The sequence below is a fragment of the Podarcis tiliguerta genome (assembly GCF_965153285.1).
Source record: "Podarcis tiliguerta genome assembly, chromosome: 13".
In the NCBI taxonomy this organism is placed as follows: domain Eukaryota; kingdom Metazoa; phylum Chordata; class Lepidosauria; order Squamata; family Lacertidae; genus Podarcis; species Podarcis tiliguerta.
The window spans coordinates 5,066,272-5,090,775 of NC_139546.1; the positions used below are offsets into that span (position 1 = coordinate 5,066,272).

The 24,504-nt window shown below is 45.6% G+C and overlaps 1 protein-coding gene and 1 long non-coding RNA gene across 49 annotated transcripts in view; one reads left to right on the top strand and one right to left on the bottom strand.

Annotated features, from left to right (window-relative positions):
- Positions 1 to 24,504, bottom strand: part of FHOD3 (formin homology 2 domain containing 3) — a 349,246-nt gene that overhangs the window by 89,275 nt on the left and 235,467 nt on the right. For 13 of the 48 annotated variants that reach the window (XR_014503941.1, XM_083407411.1, XM_083407409.1 and 10 more), the window contains exons 8-10: positions 18,086 to 18,180; positions 15,396 to 15,539; positions 12,363 to 12,595 (exon numbers count right to left, since the gene is read on the bottom strand). Coding sequence is in view for 41 of the 48 variants with exons in the window: in XM_083407411.1 (XP_083263537.1) it covers positions 12,363 to 12,595; positions 15,396 to 15,539; positions 18,086 to 18,180 (472 nt within the window). In the remaining 7 variants the exon portion in view is untranslated. Of the gene's footprint in view, positions 1 to 2,751; positions 2,830 to 5,299; positions 5,666 to 8,915; positions 9,018 to 12,346; positions 12,596 to 15,395; positions 15,540 to 18,085; positions 18,181 to 24,504 lie in introns of all 48 variants that reach the window. The other 35 variants (XR_014503940.1, XR_014503945.1, XM_083407386.1 and 32 more) reach the window with 10 other exon arrangements.
- Positions 109 to 9,272, top strand: LOC310661691. Its single transcript, XR_014504069.1, has 3 exons — positions 109 to 315; positions 5,340 to 5,399; positions 9,022 to 9,272. It is a non-coding gene; the product is annotated as an uncharacterized lncRNA (long non-coding RNA).

Genomic DNA, 24,504 nt, shown 5'->3' on the forward strand with positions numbered 1-24,504 from the left:
TGCATCTGCTCTGCCCTTTTCCTCATTACCCCTCCACCTACAAACACATCCCCCACCCACATCCCTAGGGCAACCATGCTGTGTTGTTACATCACATCACCATGGAAGCCATTTTGTGACTGGTGCCTACAGAAGTTTCTCAAGATTCAAAATGTGCTCTTGGGTTAGCGGATAAAGGAGCCCCCTGTTTTTAATGTAGAAGGAAACAAAAAGTGACACGCAGCATTCTCTAATGCACAATCACAGAGAAATAAGGAGCAAAGCAGAAGAAAGCTTCTCTCTGGGAGCCCATATGTTTGCGCAGTCTGGTTCCAGGTAAGCCATAGGGGACTTATCATCATGGTCAGACAGTGGCGTAGCGTGGGTTGTCAACACCCGGGGCAAGGCAAGTAATTTGTGCCCCCTAACCCGGGGCAAGGCAGGTAATTTGTGTGCCCCCCCCGCTGCACTGTCCCTCCCCCAGATAGTCCCTCGCTCTCTCTCCGCACCGCACACCTGGCACCCTCCTCTCCACAGTGGGCGGCGACCCGGCGGCTCGGATCGGATTCGCAGAGCCAGCACTGCAGTGAGAGAGAGTGAGTGAGCCAGGTAGGGGCAGAGAGCTGCGAGTGCGAGCGTGCCCCCCCCAGATGTTGCGCCCGGTGCGGCCGGCCCCCCCTGCACCCCCCCACGCTACGCCACTGTGGTCAGACCAGGCAATGGTGTGTTGCATGAGAAAACTGAAACTCAATCCAAAGTGCGCTCACGCTCGCGCGCGCACACACACACACACAACCAGCAATAAAACCTACTTATGTATAGCCTTTTTTCCCCACAAGTGGGTAAGATTGTGCACAAGTATCTGCAGAACAGCACTAGCACCTATTTTCCTGTTCCACGTATATTATATCAATTCAGACCTTATGGTGAAAGGTGGGCAAGAAATCTTACAAATAAATGGATACATGGACTGGGCTCTCTCAAGAACTCACAAAAGCTACAGATGTTCCTAAAATCTGCACATACTTTGTCACGTGCAATTTTATGCCATCTTTTGAAGGTCAGGGTGAAAGGCCCCAAAATAAATTAGGGAGCACACACGTAACAAGACGTCTAACAGACAGAATGTCGGCAGGTGAAGCTTTCTACATAATTGTCCTTCCGTATAAGGGACATGCCCTGCCACACAGCTGTTAAAAGGCACAAAAGCCCGGTGCTGACACACTGTCAACTATAAACCAAACCACACAGAATTAGAGCAAAACGAACACCAACAAAACATTTCGGCAACTAGATACATTTATAAATTAAAAACTATTTAAATTGAAGATCTGGAGCTATATAGCATTCACAGGAAAAAGGTGATGGTGAGACACGAGTGTTACAAAGATACAAACTTAGGAAAACAAATATTCCCACCGTCTTCCATGCTTTGATCGCTACATTCCTATCCCAGTAATTTACAAAACCACACTAAAACCAGTTTGCCAACACTGATAAAAGAAAATAGCAATGAAAATACTCTGAGCACATCGGCAATGTCCCCACCACCAGGACCATAACTCCAAGGCTTCAACCAATCTTAATCTGGCCATAAATCTCACACATTCAATTCAAATTACTCCCAGGCAGGGATGGGGGTGAAATTCGATTCATTTCACATATAATGGCAAATATACCTAATTCACACTTTCCAACACAATGCTCAAACTGAAACACAGCCATAACTTAAAATTTTGCAATGCAGTTTAATTAATTAATTATAATAATAAGAATAAAATAACACACACAAAAATGCATACTCTGCAGCAAGGTGTGTATAGAAATGAATATACAGTAAAAAATAACACACCAACATCCGGTGTATGGGGGGGGAAATTGCTTTATAAAAATGTGTCTATTGGGGAAAACTGCAAACAAAAATGTGTATCTGAATGATGATGAATCTTCACGAAGACTTAAAAACAAATATCCTAAACTGATGTGGAAATGTGGAGAACTGAACTTAAGGGCATAAAAACAAAAAACAAAAGCTGAGAGAAATCAGAATTGTCAGATTCACTGAACTCTACCCCCAGGTGCACTGAGGAACTATATCAGGGGTCAGCTTGTGGTGGGCCGGACTATATTTTTTGGGGGGGAAATGAATGAATTCCTATGCCTCACAAATAACCCAGAGATGCAGTTTAAATAAAAGGACACATTCTACTCATGTAAAAACACGCTGATTCCCGGACCATCCGGCTTTGGGCCAGGTATATCAGTACCTTGCTATTGGTGTCCATGAATTCAATGCTTCAGATATTGGGGGAATAAAGAATGGTGTTAACCATGTGGTCTTATCTGATATTATTTTTCATTGGACCAGCAAGGGTTTCAGAACTACAGTGGTACCTCTGGTTATGTACTTAATTCATTCCGGAGCTCCGTTCTTATCCTAAGGCGTGCTTTCGCTAATGGGGTCTCCCAGTGCGCACACGCCTCTGGCGCACGATTTCCATTCACATCCTGGGGCAAAGTTCACAACCAGGAGCAGCTACTTCCCGGATAGTGAAGTTTGTAACCTGAAGCGTTCGTAACCAGAAGCGTTCATAACCAGAGGTACCACTGTATATGACAGTATTCTGGTATAAGGAATAAAAATGCTGAAGCTCAGGAAAGGAAAGGAAAGGAAAGGAAAGGAAAAAGGAAAGGAAAAAGGAAAGGAAAGACATTAAATTCAGTAGCATCCCATAACAAGGAAAGAATACTGTATGAAGAAGAATCACCCACCTAAGAGAAGACAAAGAGTGGAAATTAAAAGGATCGAAGGAGTCAGAAAATTTGTTCACAGGCAGGTTTTCAGAAGGACTGCAGGAGAAAGCAGAAACAATTACTACAGGTGTGTTTGACAGAGGAATAAAGAATACACACTGAGCAGCTATGAAATACCGTATTTTTCACCCTATAGGACGCACTTTTCCGCCTCCAAAAATGAAGGGGAAATCTGTGTGCGTCCTATGGGGCGAATACAGGCTTTCGCTGAAGCTTGGAGAGCGAGAGGGGTCGGTGCGCACCAACCCCTCTCGCTCTCCAGGCTTCAGGAAGCTATCAGCAAGCCTGGGGAGCCCGCGGGAGTTCATGCAGGGCTCCCTAGGCTGCGGATAGCAGCCTGCTGCACGGAGTGCGGGGCACGCTGAAGCAGAGCGCCCCACGCTTCGGGCAGACATCGGCCAGCCCCACAAGCTCGGGGGACAGCAGGGAGGCGCAGCGTCACCATCCCGCTGTTCCCCGACCTGGTTTTGGGGGGGAAATAAAGGGAATTTTCCCCCCTTTATTCCCCCCCCCAAAAAACCTAGGTGCGTCCTATGGGATGGAGCGTCCTATGGGACGAAAAATACGGTATGTATGGAAGAAGTGCAGTTTGCTCACTTATACTTGGTTGTACCTTGGTTAACATTGCTATGGCATACAGAAAAAAGGAGAACAGAATTCTAATACAATACATGGTTCAGATATCAAGCTTATGATCTGGAGGAGGTTAAGCAGGAATGATGACAAAATAAGGAATAAACCATGAACAATTGCACCGAGAGGCTCTCTAGACTCCCAATTGTCACCTCCACTATTTTGGGAGAAATGGTAGGAAAAGAATCTCAGTATGTGAGGAACTGCTTATCTAGACAGAGCCAAAGACCTCTTGGTAAGGGAAGGCTGAGAAAGGGAAGCTTGCGTTGAACCTACACATATAAATATAACATGACCTCAAATCAACTGATCTCCAATCCTTCCTTTTGTGTCACTACCCCTGACGTAGATATATTGTGTGCCTATGGGAGAGAACTGAACTTTTATTTTAGTTTTTGGATAGTGCCAAAATTTTGAGGTTTATAGTTATTATTATTATTAATAATGAATAATTACAGGTGTACAGCAGTTCGAATCCCCGTGATGGGGTGAGCTCCCATTGCACAGTCCCTGCTCCTGCCAACCTAGCAGTTCGAAAGCATGTCAAGTGCAAGTAGATTAATAGGTACCACTCCGGCGGGAAGGTAAACGGCGTTTCCATGCGCTGCTCTGGTTTTGCCAGAAGCCGCTTAGTCATGCTGGCAACAGGACCTGGAAGCTGTATGCCGGCTCCCTCGGCCAATAAAGCAAGATGAGCGCCGCAACCCCAGAGTCGTCTGTGACTGGACCTAATGGCCAGGGGTCCCTTTACCTTTACCTTTATGTATATATATCATAATACTGAAGCACGTGTTGAGCTGAATGTGTGTGGGGTCCAATGCAAACATATCAACTTTGAACAGGGGTAGGTATGCTATAGGGGCACACTTGGATGGTTTGATTCCAATCCCCCCACTGCACACAGGATCTGAAATGGCTACTTGGGACAAAGTTTGGAGATAAAATGGGCAAAATAATGACAGGAGAAGTCCAAGTAAGAAACCACCCAAAATGATGTCCTGGCATGATAACCATTCATATAGAACATCAATGGTGGGCCGCGATCGACAGGTAGACCCTTGAGTGATCGTGGTTGATCACGGTCGATCGCATGACCCTTACCAATCACGGGAATAAAAGCAATGTATAATGAATGTTTCCTTCCTCTGCTCCCGCCCTTGCTCTGTCCCAACGTTGCGTCTAAAGGGTGTTTTTTAATAGTTTGCTTCCGACCTTAGTTGGCTTTACAGTGGTGCCTCGCAAGACGAAATTAATTCATTCCACGAGTCTCTTCGTCTAGCGGTTTTTTCGTCTTGCGGAGCAACCCTATTAGCGGCTTAGCGGCTTAGCGCTATTAGCGGTTTAGCGGCTATTAAAGGCTATTAAAGGCTTAGCGGCTTAGCTGCTAAAAGGCTATTAGCGGTTTAGCGGCTTAGAAAAAGGGGGTGGGGAGCGAAAAAAAATCTCAAGACTCGCAAGACATTTTCGTCTTGCAAAGCAAGCCCATAGGGAAATTCGTCCTGCGAAGCGCATTGAAAAACGGAAAACCCTTTCATCTAGCGGGTTTTCCATATTGCGAGGCATTCGTCTTGCGGGGCACCACTGTATTGTTTTATGCACTTGTTAGAGCCGTTGTTAATTCTTGGCTCCCCCCCCACCCAAAAAAAGCTGAACAACTTTTGCCCTCCTCCCAAAAAAGCCTCTCTCCCCTCCCACGCCCCTCCCACGCCCCTCCTCCCTCCAATAACAGTGGGTAGACCACTGCCAGTTTTTTTTATACTGGGAGTGGATAGCGGTCTCTTGGGAGTTGGACGTGCCAGATATAGAATATTTCTTGAACGTAACATTCCAATTATCTCACAGACTATTTTATGAAACTCTTGAGAAGTGCTACCTGTGTTCCCTAATCCCTTCTGTTTCCTTCTCTTTAACAGCTGCTGGAGGTGATTCAAGATCATAGGAGAACAGATGAAAGGGGCTGTGTGGGACGTAAGGTAATTTATCGACAGTTGGGGATGCCTTTGGCATGACGGATGATGAATTCTGGGAAGAGTTGATGGATACAGATGAGGGTGATGAATGGAGAGAACAATGGCGTGAAGCAAGTGGATCAGGCACAGGGCAGGGTGATGAGTTCTTGGGTGAATTCTCTGCCCTAAAGCCCACGGGAAGCCTCTCATCCTGAGAAAAGACACCTGAGGTGGTGGAAGTCTCAGAACTCTGTGAACCATGTCCAACCTCCTGTCCTTCTGGAAGTCTTCTGGGAAAGGCAGAACAGGAGAGGAGAGAAAATGGCATTAATGGAATCATTTGAATAGAAAGGTTAATGGGGGAAACACAAAAGAGAAGTTTAGATGCCTTGTATGCTTATAAACTTCCCTGAGAGGGTAAGGAAGGCCCAAGGTGTCTTCAGATTTCTCTGAAAAGCAGCTGAGAACAGCTCACGATTGCCAAATGGCGCCCTGCAATACCGTTACAAGGAATTTCTAGGGCGCCTCAGTCTCTTCTCTGCAGATTGAAGATCAGATGAAGAGTGAGAATTTCGGGATGAGGGAACTTGCTAAACGCCTCTCAGAACAGGTATCCAAAAGCTCCAGATGTTTCATGGGGGGGTGCTGCTGAAATGATGCCTCCAATATCATGCTGTAACAATTTTACCCGTTCAGAAGATAATTTACTATAATAGGATTGAAGACTAAGGAATATTAAAAGATAACTTTTTGTTCAGCCAATCAGGAAACAATGTTTGGTTGATTTTAAGGCATCCGTTTTGAATGTTACCGAATAGCAGAGTGAAATATTTGATCACTTGACAAATTTATTTGACATATTTATGGGTGGGTGTGTGGGTGGGTGGGTGTAATATGCCAGTAGCAAACTCTTGGACAATTAAAGGGAAATGTTAGGGGGTGGGGAACCACACAATAAAGCATTCCATGTGAATTTTATAATATAAATATTTTTATTCTATATTAAAAGGTGGAATTAATGTTGTGTTAGATGAATCACAGTAATAGTCAAGGAAAACAGAAAGAAAGAAAGAAAGAAAGAAAGAAAGAAAGAAAGAAAGGATGAATGTACCAAATAAAAGCTTCAAAGGGGTGTATATCGTTGAAAACAGACCCTGTATTATCTCCAGTTTCAATTAAAATACTTTATTTCCCTAAACAATTTAATATAAATTACTGTATTTTTTGCTCTATAAGACTCACTTTTTCTCTCCTAAAAAGTAAGGGGAAATGTGTGCGCGTCTTATGGACTGAATGCAGGCTGTGCAGCTATCCCAGAAGCCAGAAAAGAAAGAGGGATTGTTTCTTTCGCTGTGCAGCGATCCCTCTTGCTGTTCTGGCTTCTGAGATTCAGAATATTTTTTTCCTTGTTTTTCTCCTCCAAAAACTAGGTGCGTCTTGTGGTCTGGTGCGTCTTACAGAGCGAAAAATACGGTATCCATATATTGAACTAGTGTGTGGGGCTATAGTGTTTTATCTAGGCAGCCAGGGCTCCTTCGGATGACAAGATCTTTTTGCACCAGGTCAGTGAGGACCACTTGCTTTTTAAAATTCTCCCATATTACAGAACTCCCTGTGCACCTTTCGGACTGTATCTGTAGGTTCCCCCCTTTGTGTCAAATAAATGGGGTCAAATAAGTGCTGTTTACTTGTAATAATACATGGAATATGGATCTCCCTCGGGAGGTTCTGGACTCTCCTTCCTTGGAGGTTTCTAAGCAGAGGTTGGGTGGCCATCTGTCATGGATGCTTTAGCTGAGATTCCTGAATTGCAGGGGGTTGGACTAGAAAGATGACCCTTTGAGTCCCTTCCAGCTCCAGGATTCTATGTTTTTCTGCTTCAACAATATTTCATTATGTTCCTATCATTTTATGTAAATGTATTTTATATGAGCAGTTGGGGGAGTGGTGCAGGAAAAACAACTTACTCCTTAACTTAAAGAAAGCAAAAGAGATTATTGTGGGACTTTAGGAAATGTAAATTGAATATTCAGCCACTTATTATTGAGGGGAAGTGTGTGGAACAGGTCTCGGTGTTTCGATTTCTGGGAGTGGAGTTGAGAGATGACCTAACCTGGGGAGAGAACAGCAAAAACCTGATGAAGAGAGCACAGCAGAGGTTATTTTTTCTGAGAATCCTCCAGAAAAACAATCTCTCAAAGGCATAGCTGTCAACGTTTTCCATTTTTTAAGGGAAATTCCCTTATTCCGAATAGGATTTCTCACAAGAAAAGGGAAAAGTTGACAGCTATGCTCAAAGGACCTGTTGATGGCATTTTACCATTGTACTGTGGAGAGCGTATTAACTTATGGTCTGTGTGTGTGGTTTGGGATCTGCATGGTCAGGGAAAAAACAATGCTGTCCAGGGTTGTAAAGACTGCGGAGAGAATAATTGGGTGCACTCTTCCCACCTTGGATCAAATCTATGCTTCCAGGTGCCATAAGAAAGCTGCAGAGATAGCGCAGGACAGTGCGCACCCCGGAAATGATCTCTTTCAGCTTCTGCCTTCTGGAAGAAGGTACAGGGTTATAAAGACTAGGACTAGCCGCCTGAGAAACAGTTTCTACCCAAATGCGATTTTGGTTTTAAACACATTGTAAGGAGTCTATGGGCGTGGGTGGCGCTGTGGGTAAAAGCCTCAGCGCCTAGGGCTTGCCGATCGAAAGGTTGGCGGTTCGAATCCCCGCGGCGGGGTGCGCTCCCGTTGCTCGGTCCTAGCGCCTGCCAACCTAGCAGTTCGAAAGCACCCCCGGGGGCAAGTAGATAAATAGGGACCGCTTACTAGCGGGAAGGTAAACGGCGTTTCCGTGTGCGGCTCTGGCTCGCCAGAGCAGCGATGTCATGCTGGCCATGTGACCCGGAAGTGTCTCCGGACAGCGCTAGCCCCCGGCCTCTTGAGTGAGATGGGCGCACAACCCTAGAGTCTGTCAAGACTGGCCCGTACGGGCAGAGGTACCTTTATCTTTACCTTTTAAGGAGTCTGTATGGGAGTGTATTGTATTTAAAAATGGGGTATCAGAGTTTTTAGGGGGCTAACCAGGTTGGGATAGCTGGGATAGCACGCTTGTTGGGTTTTGAATGTCTTATGCAGATTTTTCAATTTCGTTGTTCTGTATGGGGCAATGATAATAAAGATTATCGTATCGTATAAATGATAAAAAATATAAAGAAAGCATGTTCAATTTACAAACAAAATATTTAAATAGCTACCTTTCTACCAGTATGGGGGTAGCCAGGATTTTTGTTTTGGGGGGGGGGGCAGAACCTCAGATTTGTATTGATTTGTACATATTGAGGGGGGCAGCTGCGCCCATGGGGGGCACAGGAAGGATGCTAAACATAAATATTTAAGAAGAGATAGTATTATGCTTCTGGGTTCAATCATACATTTAACAAGGACAGAGCAAAAATTCTGAAGCGCTGTTATCAGCTATTAAAGTTAGTGAGATGTTTAGTTCAGGCACTCTTTAAGGTGTTAGGCAGGGCACCACCCTAGTACCTGGTTTTGACCTGCCTAGAGGACTCTTCCTCCCCCTCCTCCTCTGAATTAGGTTCTGTGACTGGTTGTTCCTCTTCCTCCTCCTCCTCCTCTTCCTCCTCTCTAGGACCAAAGCAATGGAAAGAGGCATGCAGATGGACAGAAACACATAATACAGAAGAGAAAAACGAGATGAGCAGATACCTTCAGCAGAACCAAATAAAACTAGGAGTGAGAGAAGGAAAGGAAAAGGATAGAAATAATTAAAGTACCAATGCATTGACTTACTGCACGGAAATATTTGTTCAATATTGTTGGATGAAGTCCTGATTCCACTGAAGTAAACCGAGGCTACACCTGTCTCTGTTTTGCTAGCTGTATTTTTATATATTACATATATATATAATATTTAATATTATAATATTATATTAAATATTATAATATTATTATAATATTTAATATAATATTTATGAGAGCTGATTATTAGGCACTTTCTGTTTTACTTAGTTCCCTATTTTTCAATATTTTAATATCAGATCTGTTTCTCCTTTGCGCTGCGCTTGGAAAAACAGTCTTCTTCAACTCCTTGCAGGTGAACAAACATAAAGTGGAAAATGTTCCATCAAAAAGGAAGGTTTTATAAGTCATAAGTAGGTATCATTTTTATTTCCTTCCAAATTCGCCTGCTTCTGCCGTCAATTTATTACTGAAATTCCACTTGCCCAGTCTAAATGCTGCAGCCCATAGTTTTATTGCCTAAGCTTGAAAAAGCAGGCAATTTGACCACATGCTGATCAAAAGCTTTGAACACAATCTGCCCCCTCCCTTGGGCATGAAGCCTGTGTACATACGTCTCTGCACGCATGGAGGAAATCCCTCACAGCCTCTCTGTGAATTCTCAACTACTTATTGGAAGCATGGAATGGAGCAGAAGGCTTCAGGATAGAAGCACGTGAGGTGCTGGGGGACGTCTTGTCCAGCCGCCTTGAAAATATTTGATTGAGAGGCAAGTGCTTGAAGAAATAGATACCGTATTTTTCGCCCCATAGGACGCACTTTTCCCCCTCCAAAAATGAAGGGGAAATGTGTGTGCATCCTATGGGGCGAATGCAGGCTTTCGCAGAAGCCTGGAGAGCAAGAGGCGTCGGTGCGCACCGACACCTCTTGCTCTCCAGGCTCCAGGAAGCTATCCGCAAGCCTTGCGCACCCGGGGGGAGTTCCCCTGGGCGCGCAAGGCTTGCGGGCAGCAGCCTGCAGCTCGCTGCACGGGGCGCCCTTCGGAGGACTCCCCGTGCTTCGCGCAGGTGTCGGCAAGCCTTGCGCACGGGGGGGGGGGACTCCCCCGGGAGCACAAGGCTTGCGGGCGGCAGCCTGCAGTGCGGAGCACAGGGCGCCCTCCGGAGGACGCCCCGTGCTTCGCGCAGGTGTCCGCAGCCTGCCGCCTGGCGCGTGGCGCACCCTGAAGCAGAGCCAGCCCCACAAGCTTGGGGGACAGCGGGGAGGCACAGCGCCGCCATCCCACTGTTCCCCGACCTGGTTTTGGGGGGGAAATAAAGGGGGAAAATTTTCCTTTATTTCCCCCCCCTCCCCCCCAAAAAGTAAGTGCGTCCTATGGGACGGAGCGTCCTATGGAAAGAAAAATACGGTAAATGAATGGCATTACAAAGGTGGTGGACTCAGTGAACTCAGGGGCAGCAGGACAGAAGAGAGGAAAAAGCTCAACAGAAGCTTAGCCAAGAGTACCAGGCCGCTGGAGCCTCAGATCCTAATAATCTTTGAGATTAAGGAGGAAGAACCTGGAAGAATAGCTGGTTAGTGGCAGAGTCACTTGCTTTGTAGTTGAGTTGGGAATTGAATGTCTGACTGGTCCAAGTCCAATATCATAGCGATTAGTCATCACACTGCTCTGGGGTTCATCTATGTATACTTCCTAATAATGTAGCATTTAAGGCAGGCTTCCTCAACCCTCCAGATGTTTTGAGACTACAGTTCCCATCATCCCCAACCACAGGTCCTGCCAGCTAGGGATCATGGGAGTTGTAGGCCAAAAACATCTGGAGGGCCGAGGTTGAGGAAGCCTGATTTAAGGAGTTCTCATTCACAGTCAGATTCACATACACTAGATTCACATACACTTAGATCCAACCACAGTGAGAGCTGATCTGCATGCTACATTATTGTTTTCTTTGAATGTTTTTAAGTGAGCAAAGAGGCACGTGAGTGGTTCCTGTATTGGGTGTCATTAAGACACAATATCTGAATTCATCTTCAGAAAGTATAGCTTCCATCTCACTGAAATGAACAATCAAAGCTAATAGCAGCTGCAGGGCCCATACACCTCCGGGTATAGGGTAGTATATAAATTCACAACAATAAATAATTTTCACTGGTACTGTAGTGGGGGAGGAAAAGGTTAAAGCCCCCTCTCCTTGGCCACAACAAAAATCACCCCCTCTGCATGTGCTAATAATTGTGAACAACAAAAGCAGCAAGTGTCACATCCAGTTTGGCCCGTAATGATATTACACCAGGCAGAGATGTTATGCTGTCACATTCATTTTAAAGAGCAGCATCTTTACTCCTCCGATTATATTCAGACACCTGAAAAAAGACTCTGTTGTCACTATAAGCCCTCTGCAAAGAAAAGAAAAATTAGATGAATACACCTTGTGGATTCAAAAGCTCATGCTTGGCAGCTCGGGAGATGTGCAAGACTTTGCAGTTTCTCGCACCCTCATTGGCAAAGGTTGTGTATCCACAGCATGAAGAATCATTGCTGAGAGGAGTTTTGAGAGAAGAAACGCCATGGTACATCTGTGTCAGCACAAGCAGACATCTTCATCTGCCCCGGCTGCAACAAAACATGTCTCTCCCATATCGGTCTCCACAGCCACAGCAGGCGCTGTAACTCTCCAACAGGATGGCTTCACCTGCAAAAGCACATTCCTCCAGTGTCTCCTGGGAGAGACAGACGCCAGCAGCAGGAGCAGCAACAACAACAACACTGGCAAAGACAACAACAACAACAACAACAACAACACTGGCAAAGACAGAGATAGTTTGATACGTATAGAAGCGACAATCCTGATACGGCCACAAAGCATAAATGAAGAGATAATGAAGAAAACTATCTAATGTGTGCCAGAGAGTAGCTGTTTCCCTTAAAACCTAAGCGGGTGTCGAGAGACAAAACTCCTAAAATGAATGGACAGCTTTGTTAATACTATGAAAGCTGTTTCTATGTAACGCCATTTTCCATCTGCCAAGGAAGGAGACAGACCTGGAAAACAACTGCAAAGCTGGGGGAGGGGGGGCAGAGGGGACCTTTTCTTCCCAGGTGCAATCAGACACCTGAAAGCATCATTTGAATGTGTGCACTACAGGCTCCCACATCCCATCTTTACGGGACAAGAACGAAACGGAAAGGTAGAAAGCAGGGAGAAACAAGGAGCATTTCCCCGCACTCACTTCTCGCTGAGGCTTTCGACGCCCTGCCCGTGGCTCCCCCCAAGGCTTGCTTGAGGAGAGGGGCTGGGAGGGGCAGATAAGGTCTTCTTCTCGCTCTGGACAGAATGCCTCCGGCTCCTCCTGCGTTCCAGCCCCCTTCGTTCATTGCAGCCAAAGCTGGACCTTCTTCGATCTTTGCGGCCGCTGGGAGGGGGCTCACCATTGTTATCGCCATCCTCATGCCTCAGAGTCATCTGAAAGAATGAAGAATGAAAAGGAATGCCGCGGGCGGCACAATGGCAAATGCCGTCCCCAGTCCTATACTAATTCACGTGTGCCTCCCTTTTTGGGTCGTGTGGAGCTATCTGGCCTCGCAAAGCACTTCTGTGCAATCTGTCCACTTATGTGCAGTTCAGAAGATGTGCCTTTTGCTCCTATCCCTGCTGGAAATATCAGAGACCACAGAAAAAAGAGACGGATGCTGGAATACTCACAGGTACAGTGAGGGGGGAAAGTATTTGATCCCCTGCTAAATTTGCCCGTTTGCCCCCTGGCGAAGAAATGACCACTCCATAATTTTAATGGTAGGTTTATTGTAGCTGTGAGAGACAGAATAACAACAGGAAAACCTCCAGAAACCCAGAAAACAAAAGACATTATAATGTGCATTATAATGAGTGAAATAAGAGGATGGGTATTCCGGCATGACAATGACCCAAAATACACAAAGGCCAAGGCAACAAAGGAGTGGCTCAAGAAGAAGCACATTAAGGTCCTGGAGTGGCCTAGCCAGTCTCCAGACCTTAATCCCATCGAAAATCTGTGGAAGGAGCTGAAGGTTCGAGTAGCTACGCATCAGCCTCAAAATCTTACTGACTTGGAGAGGATCTGCAAAGAGGAGTGGGACAAAATACCTCCTGAGATGTGTGCAAACCTGGTGGCCACCTGCAAGAAATGTCTGACCTCTGTAATTGCCAACAAGGGTTTTGCCACCAAGTACTAAGTCATCTTTTCCAAAAGGGATCAAATACTTATTTCACTCATTATAACGCACATCAATCTTCTGGGTTTCTGGAGGTTTTCCTGTTGTTATTCCGTCTCTCACAGCTACAATAAACCTACCATTAAAATTATGGGCTGGTCATTTCTTCATCAGAGGGCAAACGGGCAAATTTAGCAGGGGATCAAATACTCCCCCCCCCTCACCGTACTGGAATGTCCAGCCAGGTTGGTGAAGAGGTTGGTGTCTGTGAACAAGAGGGCTTTATTTTCCCTTACCAACCGAGATATGAGAGGGAGACCCTGCAACTCCCATTTCCCAGCCATCTACCTGAACACAATTATTCAGTATACCAGGGACCTTTTCTTCCTCTGATGACAGTTCAGTCCTAGTCACTCCCCCCTCAGATGGGCTGGATTGTGCCTGACAGGATGGGCCAGTGGTCTAAAAACACCACTACCCCAGGGGAGTGGAGAAGGCATCTCCGTTGGGTCTTGCAGAATTTTTTTTCTGTTATGAAGGCTTACAAAACCGAAGATCTCCAGCATGTCAATGGCAGAGAATGTAGCTTAATGTTTTCCAGAGGAGGATTTATTACTAAATAAAGTAAAGTAATTTCAGATGCATTAACAGAGAGATGTTCTTTCATAGTGCATAGCATTCAGTTTACAAAGTCTGAAAGGGTTTTTTTCCAGTACTGAGAAGCTCATATTCTATCTTTCCCATTCATATTCTATCCTTCACATAAGTACCCTGCTATTGTGTCAGGGAACTGCCATTGGAGCTGGAGGCGGAGAGAAGGCTCCAGAGGGATGCCGGAGAGGGTCCCAGCAGGGAGAGAGGCAGCCCATCCACTGGGGAAGGAAATCAGCGTAACACCAGTGGAGAAGGGGGGCAGATGGGGGAATCGGAGAGGTGGCTCCAGGACTCCTCGCCGGAGACCAGCGGAGAGAGTACGGGTACTCCGCTGCCCACACCCTCCCTGCGCAGAAGACTTCCGCGCAGGGAGAGTAGGAGAAGACTGGGCGTCAAACAACTTTTATGCTGGAAGAGGTTCAAGAAACGCCCACTGACGGATTCCGCCAGCGACTGAGGCAGCCATGGAACTTGAGGCTGTCCAGACAGAAAGGGTTCAACCAGGTAACCTAGCCAGGAGTGGCGGCAACTTACGCATGAGCAACCCCTAGAACCATTACATATTGATTACTTTAAATGAAGATGTAAAGTAAACAATAGTTTAGGGAAAAAATTAATTTTCGATGCTTTATCGTGTTTTTAATATTCTGTTGGGAGCCGCCCAGAGTGGTTGGGGAAACCCAGCCAGATGGGCGGCGTATAAATAAATGATGATGATGATGAATGTAGCTTCATCTACACTCAGCTGCTGCACAAGCTCAATAATTAATCCAATCTAAATTCATGAAAGTAGGCTTGAAGGGCCATCAAGATGGAGAATAATCGCAGGTGCAGAACTCTTAAGCTGAGCCTTTGTTGAATGCTGGATGCTTTTACATGGGGTGTGAAATTATCAGGATTAAAGTGCAGTGGTGCCTCGCAAGACGAAATTAATTCGTTCTGCGAGTTTTTTCGTCTTGTGAATTTTTTCGTCTCGCGAAGCACCACTGTGTATTGATGGTTTCCCATAGGAATGCATTGGCGGTTTTTAAAAAAAGGCGCAAGACATTTCGTCTTGCGAAGCAAGCCCATAGGGAAATCCGTCTTGCAAAGCAACTCAGAAAACGAAAAACTCTTTCGTCTTGCGAGTTTTTCGTTTTGCGAGGCATTCGTCTTGCGAGGTACCACTGTAGTTTAATTGCTGACAAGAGCACATTCAACGGGACCATAAACATATTCATTTTTTCTTCCGTTTCTTAACCATGAATTATTATTATATGAGGTGTGTTTTACTATTAAATACCCTGCACCGTCACTGTGTAGCACAACCAGATGTTTGACTTTTCTAATATTACCCTGGCCACATCCCCCCTCCCCTGCCCAGCTCAACTTTGAAGTACACAGTTGCAAGATGCAGAGAGCAGGGCATGTTCTGTTACCTCATAAATGTTGAACTGCTCTATTAAGTCCAAGTCTGCTCCTTTCTTATTCAAGTGTCTCTGGGAGATGCCTTCTATCCCCAATTCTTCCAGACAGTCCACAACGTCATAGAAGGAATCCTGGTCCGGCAAGCCAGACAGTGTCTGAAAGTCAAAAGGCAAAGCATTTCAGGCTTCTTGCTCCAAAACAAATTACACTTATGTTGACCGTGCTGATCAGAAAGAAAAAAAGATTCAATACTTGGCGACAGAAGCATTAACAAATTGCCACAGGCAACAAGGGCATGATCCAGGCACGTTCTTGAATACCACTGATTTCTGGCAGAGAACCGTAAGAATATACAATTCTCCAACTGAAAATCAAAAGGGCTTTAAACTGTTTAACTCTGACTGCATTATTCTTCAAATAACAATAATTTTTCACTAGGCTTCAGTCCTACACATGACTAGGTAAGTGGTACTGATTTTCTTATGAGTGGGCATGGATAGGTTAGGCTCTAAGACTCCTATTCTGAACACACATTGTAAGAGTAAGTTTCACTTAAGCTTGATGGATCTTCCTTTCCTTATGTACCCTTAGGACTGGCCCTCAGAAGTCTCTGCCTTCTGAAAGAGCTGAGAATGACAGGATATAAGGTGCAGGAAAGGGAGGGGAGGCAAAGAGGTTATATTATAAATATAAAAACTTCTATGGCTTTGGGGAAAATATTATTGGATTCACCATTGAATGAGGTTTAGCCAAAGGGGGGAGGGGCTGCCAGGCATCTTCTGTATTCAAGTTGCTAGGCAGATTTTGTTTGTGTCACATGACACTTTTAGGAAGTAGAATTACAAGGCCCCTTTATTTTCCCCACGAGGATGCTGGGTACATTGTACAAAGAGTCCCTATGACCTCTATGTGGATCTCAGATGACACCATATATGGTGGTGGGTAGAAGGGCCAGAGAGTGTTGCCTCAAGTCACAAAAAGCAGGGAAAGTCCAGGGCTTGAGCCTTGGGTTCCTGGTAGCAATTCCACAGAGGACGCTTATTGTGGTGTGTGCCACATTTCATCAAAACTGTAACTGGCACAGCTAGAGTCCAACTGAACTGGGATGGGGAAGGAGCTGGGACTCCTGTGTCAACACTGGAGCCAGGTGTGTTCAGAAGGAGAAAAGGTATCCCACCTGTTCCAGTCTCCCCCCCATTCCTCCTTGCCTCTCTCCTCTTTGTCTATCCTCCATGGTTTGCCATCCTGGGCCCACAGACACTGAGGGGATCATGACACCAGCCTACAGGAGATACTCTGTATCAGGAAGGTCCCATGACGAGGCCACGGATTAAGAGTAGGAGAGGAAATTGTCTTCAGGATCAGCCCTAAGTGTACATAGTACACCAGAAGTACTTGGACAAAATGAACCTACTGTGGTCAGGACCTCCTTGGCCTGAAAAGTTGGGTTGCCCTCTTTTGACTTGGGAGATTCTGTCTCCTACGCCCCAGCAGAACCAGTTTTCCTAACTCAGTTGAAGCTGACTGCCAAAGAAGGCAGAAAGCAAAACAAACTACTGAGATAGAGCTATGGCTCTCATTTAAAGCTCAATCTGAAGGTGACTGCCACTGAGAGAACATCTGGATTTATGGTGTGTCCAGCCTGAGGCCTGCAGGGAGCTGTCCAGGGTACCTACCTCTGTAACCTTGCTGCTGAGGCCGTTGCTCGAAACAGAACAGAAGCAAACATTCAGCACAACACTCAGAGGTACTTTCAGCTGGCCCAACGTGTCCTGGTTCTCCACATAATACCATGTATCTAACCAACTCTCTCCTGGTCATCCATGCTAAAAGGCAGCTAGAGTATATCTGAAGCTGTGTCAGGCACAGTACATGAAACTATCTCAAATGAAGTCACAGTACATGGTGTGAGGTAACAAGCATCCTTCTATGAAGTCACTGACTCCACCAAGAAATGTAAAGGCACAAAGTACATGGCTCTCCCGGCACCATAACATCAAATAAACCCATAGCCTACAGACAAGTTGCAGCAACACTCACCTGCTATGCAAAGCCCTGAGGTACCAGTACATTTTTCATCCTAAATGTATCCTATCTTTCCCAGGGAATAGCAGAAGGTCAGGTGTTTGTTTGTTTTTTAATTAAAAATACATTCTCTTATTTGATATCATTCAAAAATTAACAGCTGTTAGCTAAGTTTTTTCTCACAAGCATATACAGTGGTGCCTAGCAAGACGAAATTAATTCGTTCCGCAAGTCTCTTCATCTAGCGGTTTTTTCGTCTTGCAAAGCAACCCTATTAGCGGATTAGCGCTATTAGCGGTTTAGCGGCTATTAGCGGCTATTAAAGGCTTAAGGGATTAGCGGATTAGCTGCTAAAAGGCTATTGGCGGTTTAGCGGCTTAGAAAAAGGGGGTGGGGAGTGAAAAAAAATCTCAAGACTTGCAAGACATTTTCGTCTTGCGAAGCAAGCCCATAGGGAAATTCATCCTGCAAAGCGCATTGAAAAACGGAAAACCCTTTCATCTAGCGGGTTTTCTGTCTTGCGAGGCATTTGTCTTGCGGGGCACCACTGTACATACATATTTACATTTGTCTTTTAGTTGGAATGTTAAAGGGAGATTTTAAAACATCAGGGTCAGCTGCCATAGGAGGTTTTGTGCTATACGTCTGAATACATAAATCCAAATTTAAAACAAACCTTGTTGACTAAAGTCATTGCATAAACTAGAAGTTCTGTGTCAACTCCATCCTTTTCTTCCAGGATCTCCATAACATTGGACCAGAGCTTGACACCTAAAAGGGGAACAAAAACTTATTAGGCAAGGAGATCAAAGTGTATCACACAACTGGGGTCCCACGATGCAGAGTTAGAAGCCAAATAAATGGTTCAGTACAGATGTGAATAATACATGTGCAAATAGAATCCGAGACCAGGAAGAAGAGTCGGTGGAAGAAGACTGGAAAAAATTTAAAGCCTATCTACAAAAACATTGTAAAATTAATGAATGTTAGAAGGATGCTGGAATGAAGTTATATGGTTTTAGCAGAAATGTAATAAAGACTTAAGTAAAAATGGATTGATAACGGGATAAAATGGAAAATTTAAGGTTAGACTGTTAAGATAAAGTATAGAACAAAAATTGAGTAAGATGGAAAGAATTTGCTGAGATAGTTAATTGAAATAGAATACAAAAAAGGGAGGTGTGAGGAGGTCGATGAATCAAGTTAATGAAAGGTAAAGATATGGAATATTGGATGTGTGTGTTTAATGTATTGTTGTTGTTTTTTCTTTTCTTTTTTTGTATTGTTGTAGTGTTTTCTTTTATTGTAATTGTAATGTATGTTCTGTTAACTTTATACTGTTTCCTTTTCTTTCTTTCTTTTTTCTTTCTGTAATTTCCAAACCTCTAATAAATATTTTTTAAAAAAATAAAAAAAATACATGTACAAATAATGCATGGACATTTGACACAGTTCAACGCTATGCATTTGGTATGTGGAAACAAATCCTACTGAGCATGGCTGATGTTAGCAGGTCAACATAGCAGGTGGCAAGAGTTTGACCACTGAAAGCCCCCTGGCCTCTGCTTCTCCTTCTCCCCATTGCTCCTTGCTTGCTCACTCACCTGCCTTCTCCTTGTGGTGCAAAGGTGTGAAGGTTTGTGTATGCTCTTCGCAATAAGCACCCTCTGCTCACTCAGAGATATATTTACAGTTCTTTATTTTACATATGTACAAGCAGCACAGTACAACTAATAATAATAATAATAATAATAATTTATTATTTGTACCCCGCCCATCTGGCTGGGTTTCCCCAGCCACTCTGGGCGGCTTCCAACAAAGATGAAAAATACACTAAAATGTCACATATTAAAAACTTCCCTGAACAGGGCTGCCTTCAGATGTCTTCTGAATGTCAGGTAGTTGTTTATCGCTTTGACATCTGATGGGAGGGCGCTCCACAGGGCGGGCGCCACTACCGAGAAGACCCTCTGCCTGGTTCCCTGTAACTTGGCCTCTCGCAGTGAGGGAACCACCAGAAGGCCCTCGGAGCTGGACCTCAGTGTCCGGGCAGAATGATGGGGGTGGAGACGCTCCTTCAGGTATACTGGACCGAGGCCGTTTAGGGCTTTAAAGGTCAGCACCAACACTTTGAATTGTGCTCGGAAACGTACTGGGAGCCAATGTAGGTCTTTCAAGACCGGTGTTATATGATCTCGGAGGCCGCTCTCAGTCATCAGTCTAGCTGCCGCATTCTGGATTAGTTGTAGTTTTCGGGTCACCTTCAAAGGTAGCTCCACGTAGAGCGCATTGCAGTAGTCCAAGCGGGAGATAACCAGAGCATGCACCACTCTGGCGAGGCAGTCCGCAGGCAGATAGGGTCTCAGCCTACGTACCAGATGGAGCTGGTAAACAGCTGCCCTGGATACAGATTTGACCTGTGCCTCCAAGGACAGCTGTGAGTCCAAAATGACTCCCAGGCTGCGCACCTGGTCCTTCAGGGGCACAGTTACCCCATTCAGGACCAGGGAATCCTCCACACCTGCCCACCTCCTGTCCCCCCAAAACAGTACTTCTGTCTTGTCGGGATTCAACCTCAATCTGTTAGCCGCCATCCATCCTCCATCTGAATTGTCCAGTTGCATCTGAATCGTCCAGTTTAGATTCGGGGAGTGGTCTTCTCCTTCAACAGAAGAGGCGGGGAAGCCTCATGGGACGTCTCTGATCCCTGCGCTTTAACCCTCTCTTTTCCTGTGCCGAAGGCACAGGCATAGGCTCTCTGTCTGTCCCTGAGCTTCCTGTGCGGTGCTGGGGCTCTGCTTCAGCATTGAAGAGCCTTGACAACTCCTGGTTGCCTCCTGCTCTCTCCCCCTCTCCATCATTTCCTGACTGTCTCTTTCTGACTGTTCCCGTTCTGACTCTCCCCCCCCCTACTCAAAGGCATTCCTTGGCAGTCCCATGACAAAAGGGGACAAGTAGGAATTGACAAGGGTGAGGAGGGGACGCAGGCAGTCTACTTCCCCCCTCCGTCAACTGCAGTGGTGATTGGACCCAATCCATACTGCCACAGAGAGGAAGAGGCAGGTAATGGGGAGAAGAAGCCACAGTAGCTGCGTGGCCATTTGCTTTCTCCTTAAGTGGGGAGCAGAGAGGGTGGTCTGGAGGAGAAAATCCCCCTGGCGGGAACAGGGCCCACCAAGCATGTCCACTATTACCTAAAATCAGCCCTGCTACCAACTTCTCAAGAGGATTGAGCTGGACTACTGTATTTTTCGCTCTATAAGACGCATCATACCATAAGACGCACATAGTTTTTGGAGGAGGAAAACAAGAAAAAAAATATTCTGAATCCCAGAAGCCAGAACAGCAAGAGGGATCGCTATGCAGTGAAAGCAGCAATCCCTCTTGCTGTTCTGGCTTCTGGGATAGCTGCGCAGCCTGCATTCGCTCCATAAGACGCACACACATTTCCCCTTACTTTTTAGGAGGGAAAAGGTGAGTCTTATAGAGCAAAAAATACGGTATATTATGCCTGCAAATGGGCAGGTTCAACACTTAGGCAGGAAGAACCAGCTGCAGAAATATAAGATGGGGGGCACCTGGCTTGGTAGTAGTACAGTGGTACCTTGGTTCCCAAACGGCTTAGTTGTCGAACAAATTGGCTCCTGAATGCTGCAAACCTGGAAGTAAGTGCTCTGGTTTGCAAATGTTTTTCGGAAGCCGAACGTCTGATGTGGCTTCCGCTTGAGTTCAAGAAGCTCCTGAAGCCAATCGGAAGCCGCGCCTTGGTTTTTGAATGGTTCCAGGAGTCGAACGGACTCCTGGAACGGATTAAGTTCAAGAACCAAGGTACCAACGTACAGGCAAAAACAATCTAGGGGACTTAGTAGACCACAAGCTTAACAAGAGTCAACACTGTGATGCAATAGCAGAAAAAGCTTCTGAGTAGGCATGGTTGGGTTTGCAGGCATAGATGGCTTTGTGATGATCTTCATTAACCTTTGTCTTTAAGGTGCCTCAATGTTCTTTGCAGTTTTTGCAAATAGGGCTAGCCCTCTCAAAACACATTAACTTTGAAAGAGAACATGCAAGGAAGGTAAATAAGGATTAGTAAATATGTTAATTGCTGAGATATAAAAAGTTGTTGTGTGCTACATAAAAAAGTTCCATAATACACATATTTCCACATTGGCAGATGATGAAACAGATCTAAGCCAAAAATGCAATGCTATTCTAAGCTGCATTAACAGACGTCTAGTGTCCAGATCAAGGGAAGTAATAGTACCACTTTATTCTGCCTTCATCAGACCACACCTGGATTCCTGTGTCCAGTTCTGGGCACCAGAGTTTAGGAAGGATGTTGACAAGCTGGAACATGTGCAGGGGAGGGAGGCCAAGGTGGTCAAGGGTCTGGAAACCAAGCCTTATGAGGAACAATTAAGAGATGGAGAGGAGGTATTATAGCCATCTTCAAATATCTAAAGGGCTGTCACATGAGGAAGCTTGTTTTCTTCTGCTCTGGAGGGTAGGGCTCGTACCAATGGCTTCAAGTTACAAGAAAGGAGATTCTGACTAAACAGGTTGAATCCTGACAAGACAGAAGTACTGTTTTTGGGGGGGACAGGGGGCGGGCTGGTGTGGAGGATTCCCTGGTCCTGAATGGGGTAACTGGGCCCTGAAGGACCAGGTGCGCAGCCTGGGAGTCATTTTGGACTCACAGATGTCCATGGAGGCGCAGGTTAATTCTGTGTCCAGGGCAGCTGTTTACCAGCTCGATCTGGTACGTAGGCTGAGACCCTACCTGCCTGCAGACTGTCTCGCCAGAGTGGTGCATGCTCTGGTTATCTCCCGCTTGGACTACTGCAATGCTCTCTACGTGGGGCTACCTTTGAAGGTGACCCAGAAACTACAACTAATCCAGAATGCGGCAGCTAGACTGGTGACTGGGAGCGGCCGCCGAGACCATATAACACCGGTCTTGAAAGACCTACATTGGCTCCCAGTACGTTTCCAAGCACAATTCAAAGTGTTGGTGCTGACCTTTAAAGCCCTAAACGGCCTCGGTCCAGTATATCTGAAGGAGCGTCCAAGGGCCTTCTGGCGGTTCCCTCACTGCGAGAGGCCAAGTTACAGGGAACCAGGCAGAGGGCCTTCTCGGTAGTGGCGCCCGCGCTGTGGAACGCCCTCCCATCAGATATCAAAGCGATAAACAACTACCTGACATTTAGAAGACATATGAAGGCAGCCCTGTTCAGGGAAGTTTTTTATATGTGACATTTTAGTGTATTTTTCATCTTTGTTGGAAGCCGCCCAGAGTGGCTGAGGAAACCCAGCCAGATGGGCGGGGTACAAATAAATTATTATTATTATTATTATTATTATTATTATTACATCAGGAAGAACTTTGTGACGGTAAGAGCCGTTTGACAGTGGAACTATCTCCCTCAGGAGATGGTAGACTGTTATTCCTTGGAGGTTTGTAAGCACAGTTTTGTTGGGCATCTGTCATATAAGATCTAGCTGAGAATCCTGCATTGCAGGGGGTTGGACTAGATGACTTAGAATGATCCTAAATAAAAAAAATCCTTCCAGTAGCACCTTAGAGACCAACTAAGTTTGTTGTTGGTATGAGCTTTCATGTGCATGTACACTTCTTCTGAAACAGAAGTCACCAGACCCTTATATATAGCGAGAGGGTGGGGAGGGGTATTACTCAGAAGGGTGGTGGGAATGGGTGGTTGGCTGATACGTGTAGTAAACCAGTTGACAACTGTTAACGACTGGAATTAGTCTTACAGGAAAAAGCAAGGGGTGAGATGGCTAAAAATAGGTTTATCATATATAATGAGATAAGAATCCAATCTATTCAGACCAGGTCTCTCCGTGGTTTTAAGTTTGGTAAAGGTAAAGGTAAAGGAACCCCTGCCCGTACGGGCCAGTCTTGACAGACTCTAGGGTTGTGCACCCATCTCACTCAAAGAGGCGGGGGGCCAGCGCTGTCCGGAGACACTTCCGGGTCACGTGGCCAGCGTGACATCGCTGCTCTGGCGAGCCAGAGCCGCACACGGAAACGCCGTTTACCTTCCCGCTGGTAAGCGGTCCCTATTTATCTACTTGCCCCCGGGGGTGCTTTCGAACTGCTAGGTTGGCAGGCGCTGGGACCGAACAGCGGGAGCGCACCCCGCCGCGGGGATTCGAACCGCCGACCTTTCGGTTGGCAAGCCCTAGGCACTGAGGCTTTAACCCACAGCGCCACCCGCATCCCTTAAGTTTGGTAATAAGTTGTAATTCAGCAACTTCTCTTTCTAGTCTATTTCTGAAATTATTTTGTATGACAGCTACTTTAAGATCTTGTATAGAATGTCCTGGGAGATTGAAGTGTTCTCCTACTGGTTTCTCTGTCTTGAGATTCCTGTTGTCAGATTTATGTCCATTTATCCTTTGGCATAGGGTTTGTCCTGTTTGTCCAGTATAGAGGGCTGAAGGACACTACTGGCATTTGATAGCATACACAATGTTAGAAGATGGGCAATTAAATAGGCCTGAGATGGTATGTTTGATGTTGTTGGGGCCAGTAATGGTGTTGTCTGGGTGTATATGGCAGCAAAGTTGGCATCTGGGTTTATTGCAGGCTCTGGTACCAGTGTCCATGTTAAGTCTTGTTGCTGTATTGTTGTGGGTGAGAAGTTGTTTAAGATTGGGTGGCTGTCTATAAGCAATGAAAGTTCTTCCTCTCAGAGCTTGAGAAAGAGAACAGTCATTATTTAGGAGAGGTTGTAGATCTCTGATGATGCGTTGATCTGTTTTAACTTGGGAGCTGTATGTGATTACTGGTGGTGCTAGTGGTGTTCTGTTATTTTCTTTTTTGGGTCTGTCTTGCAGCTAGTTCTCTCTGGGTATCAATCTGGCTCTGTTGATCTGTTGTTAAACTTCATCAGGCGGATATTTTAGTTCTAAAGAGGTTAATTCTATCATTCTAAGACATCATGACATCACAGTAGCAAGTACCATTCCCTATGACATCACGTGGAGCATTTCTCTGCATCTACCACAGCAAGTCAATGATGGCAGGTGGGAAAACACACAACTGGATGGCACTACATTGTGTTTCTAGGC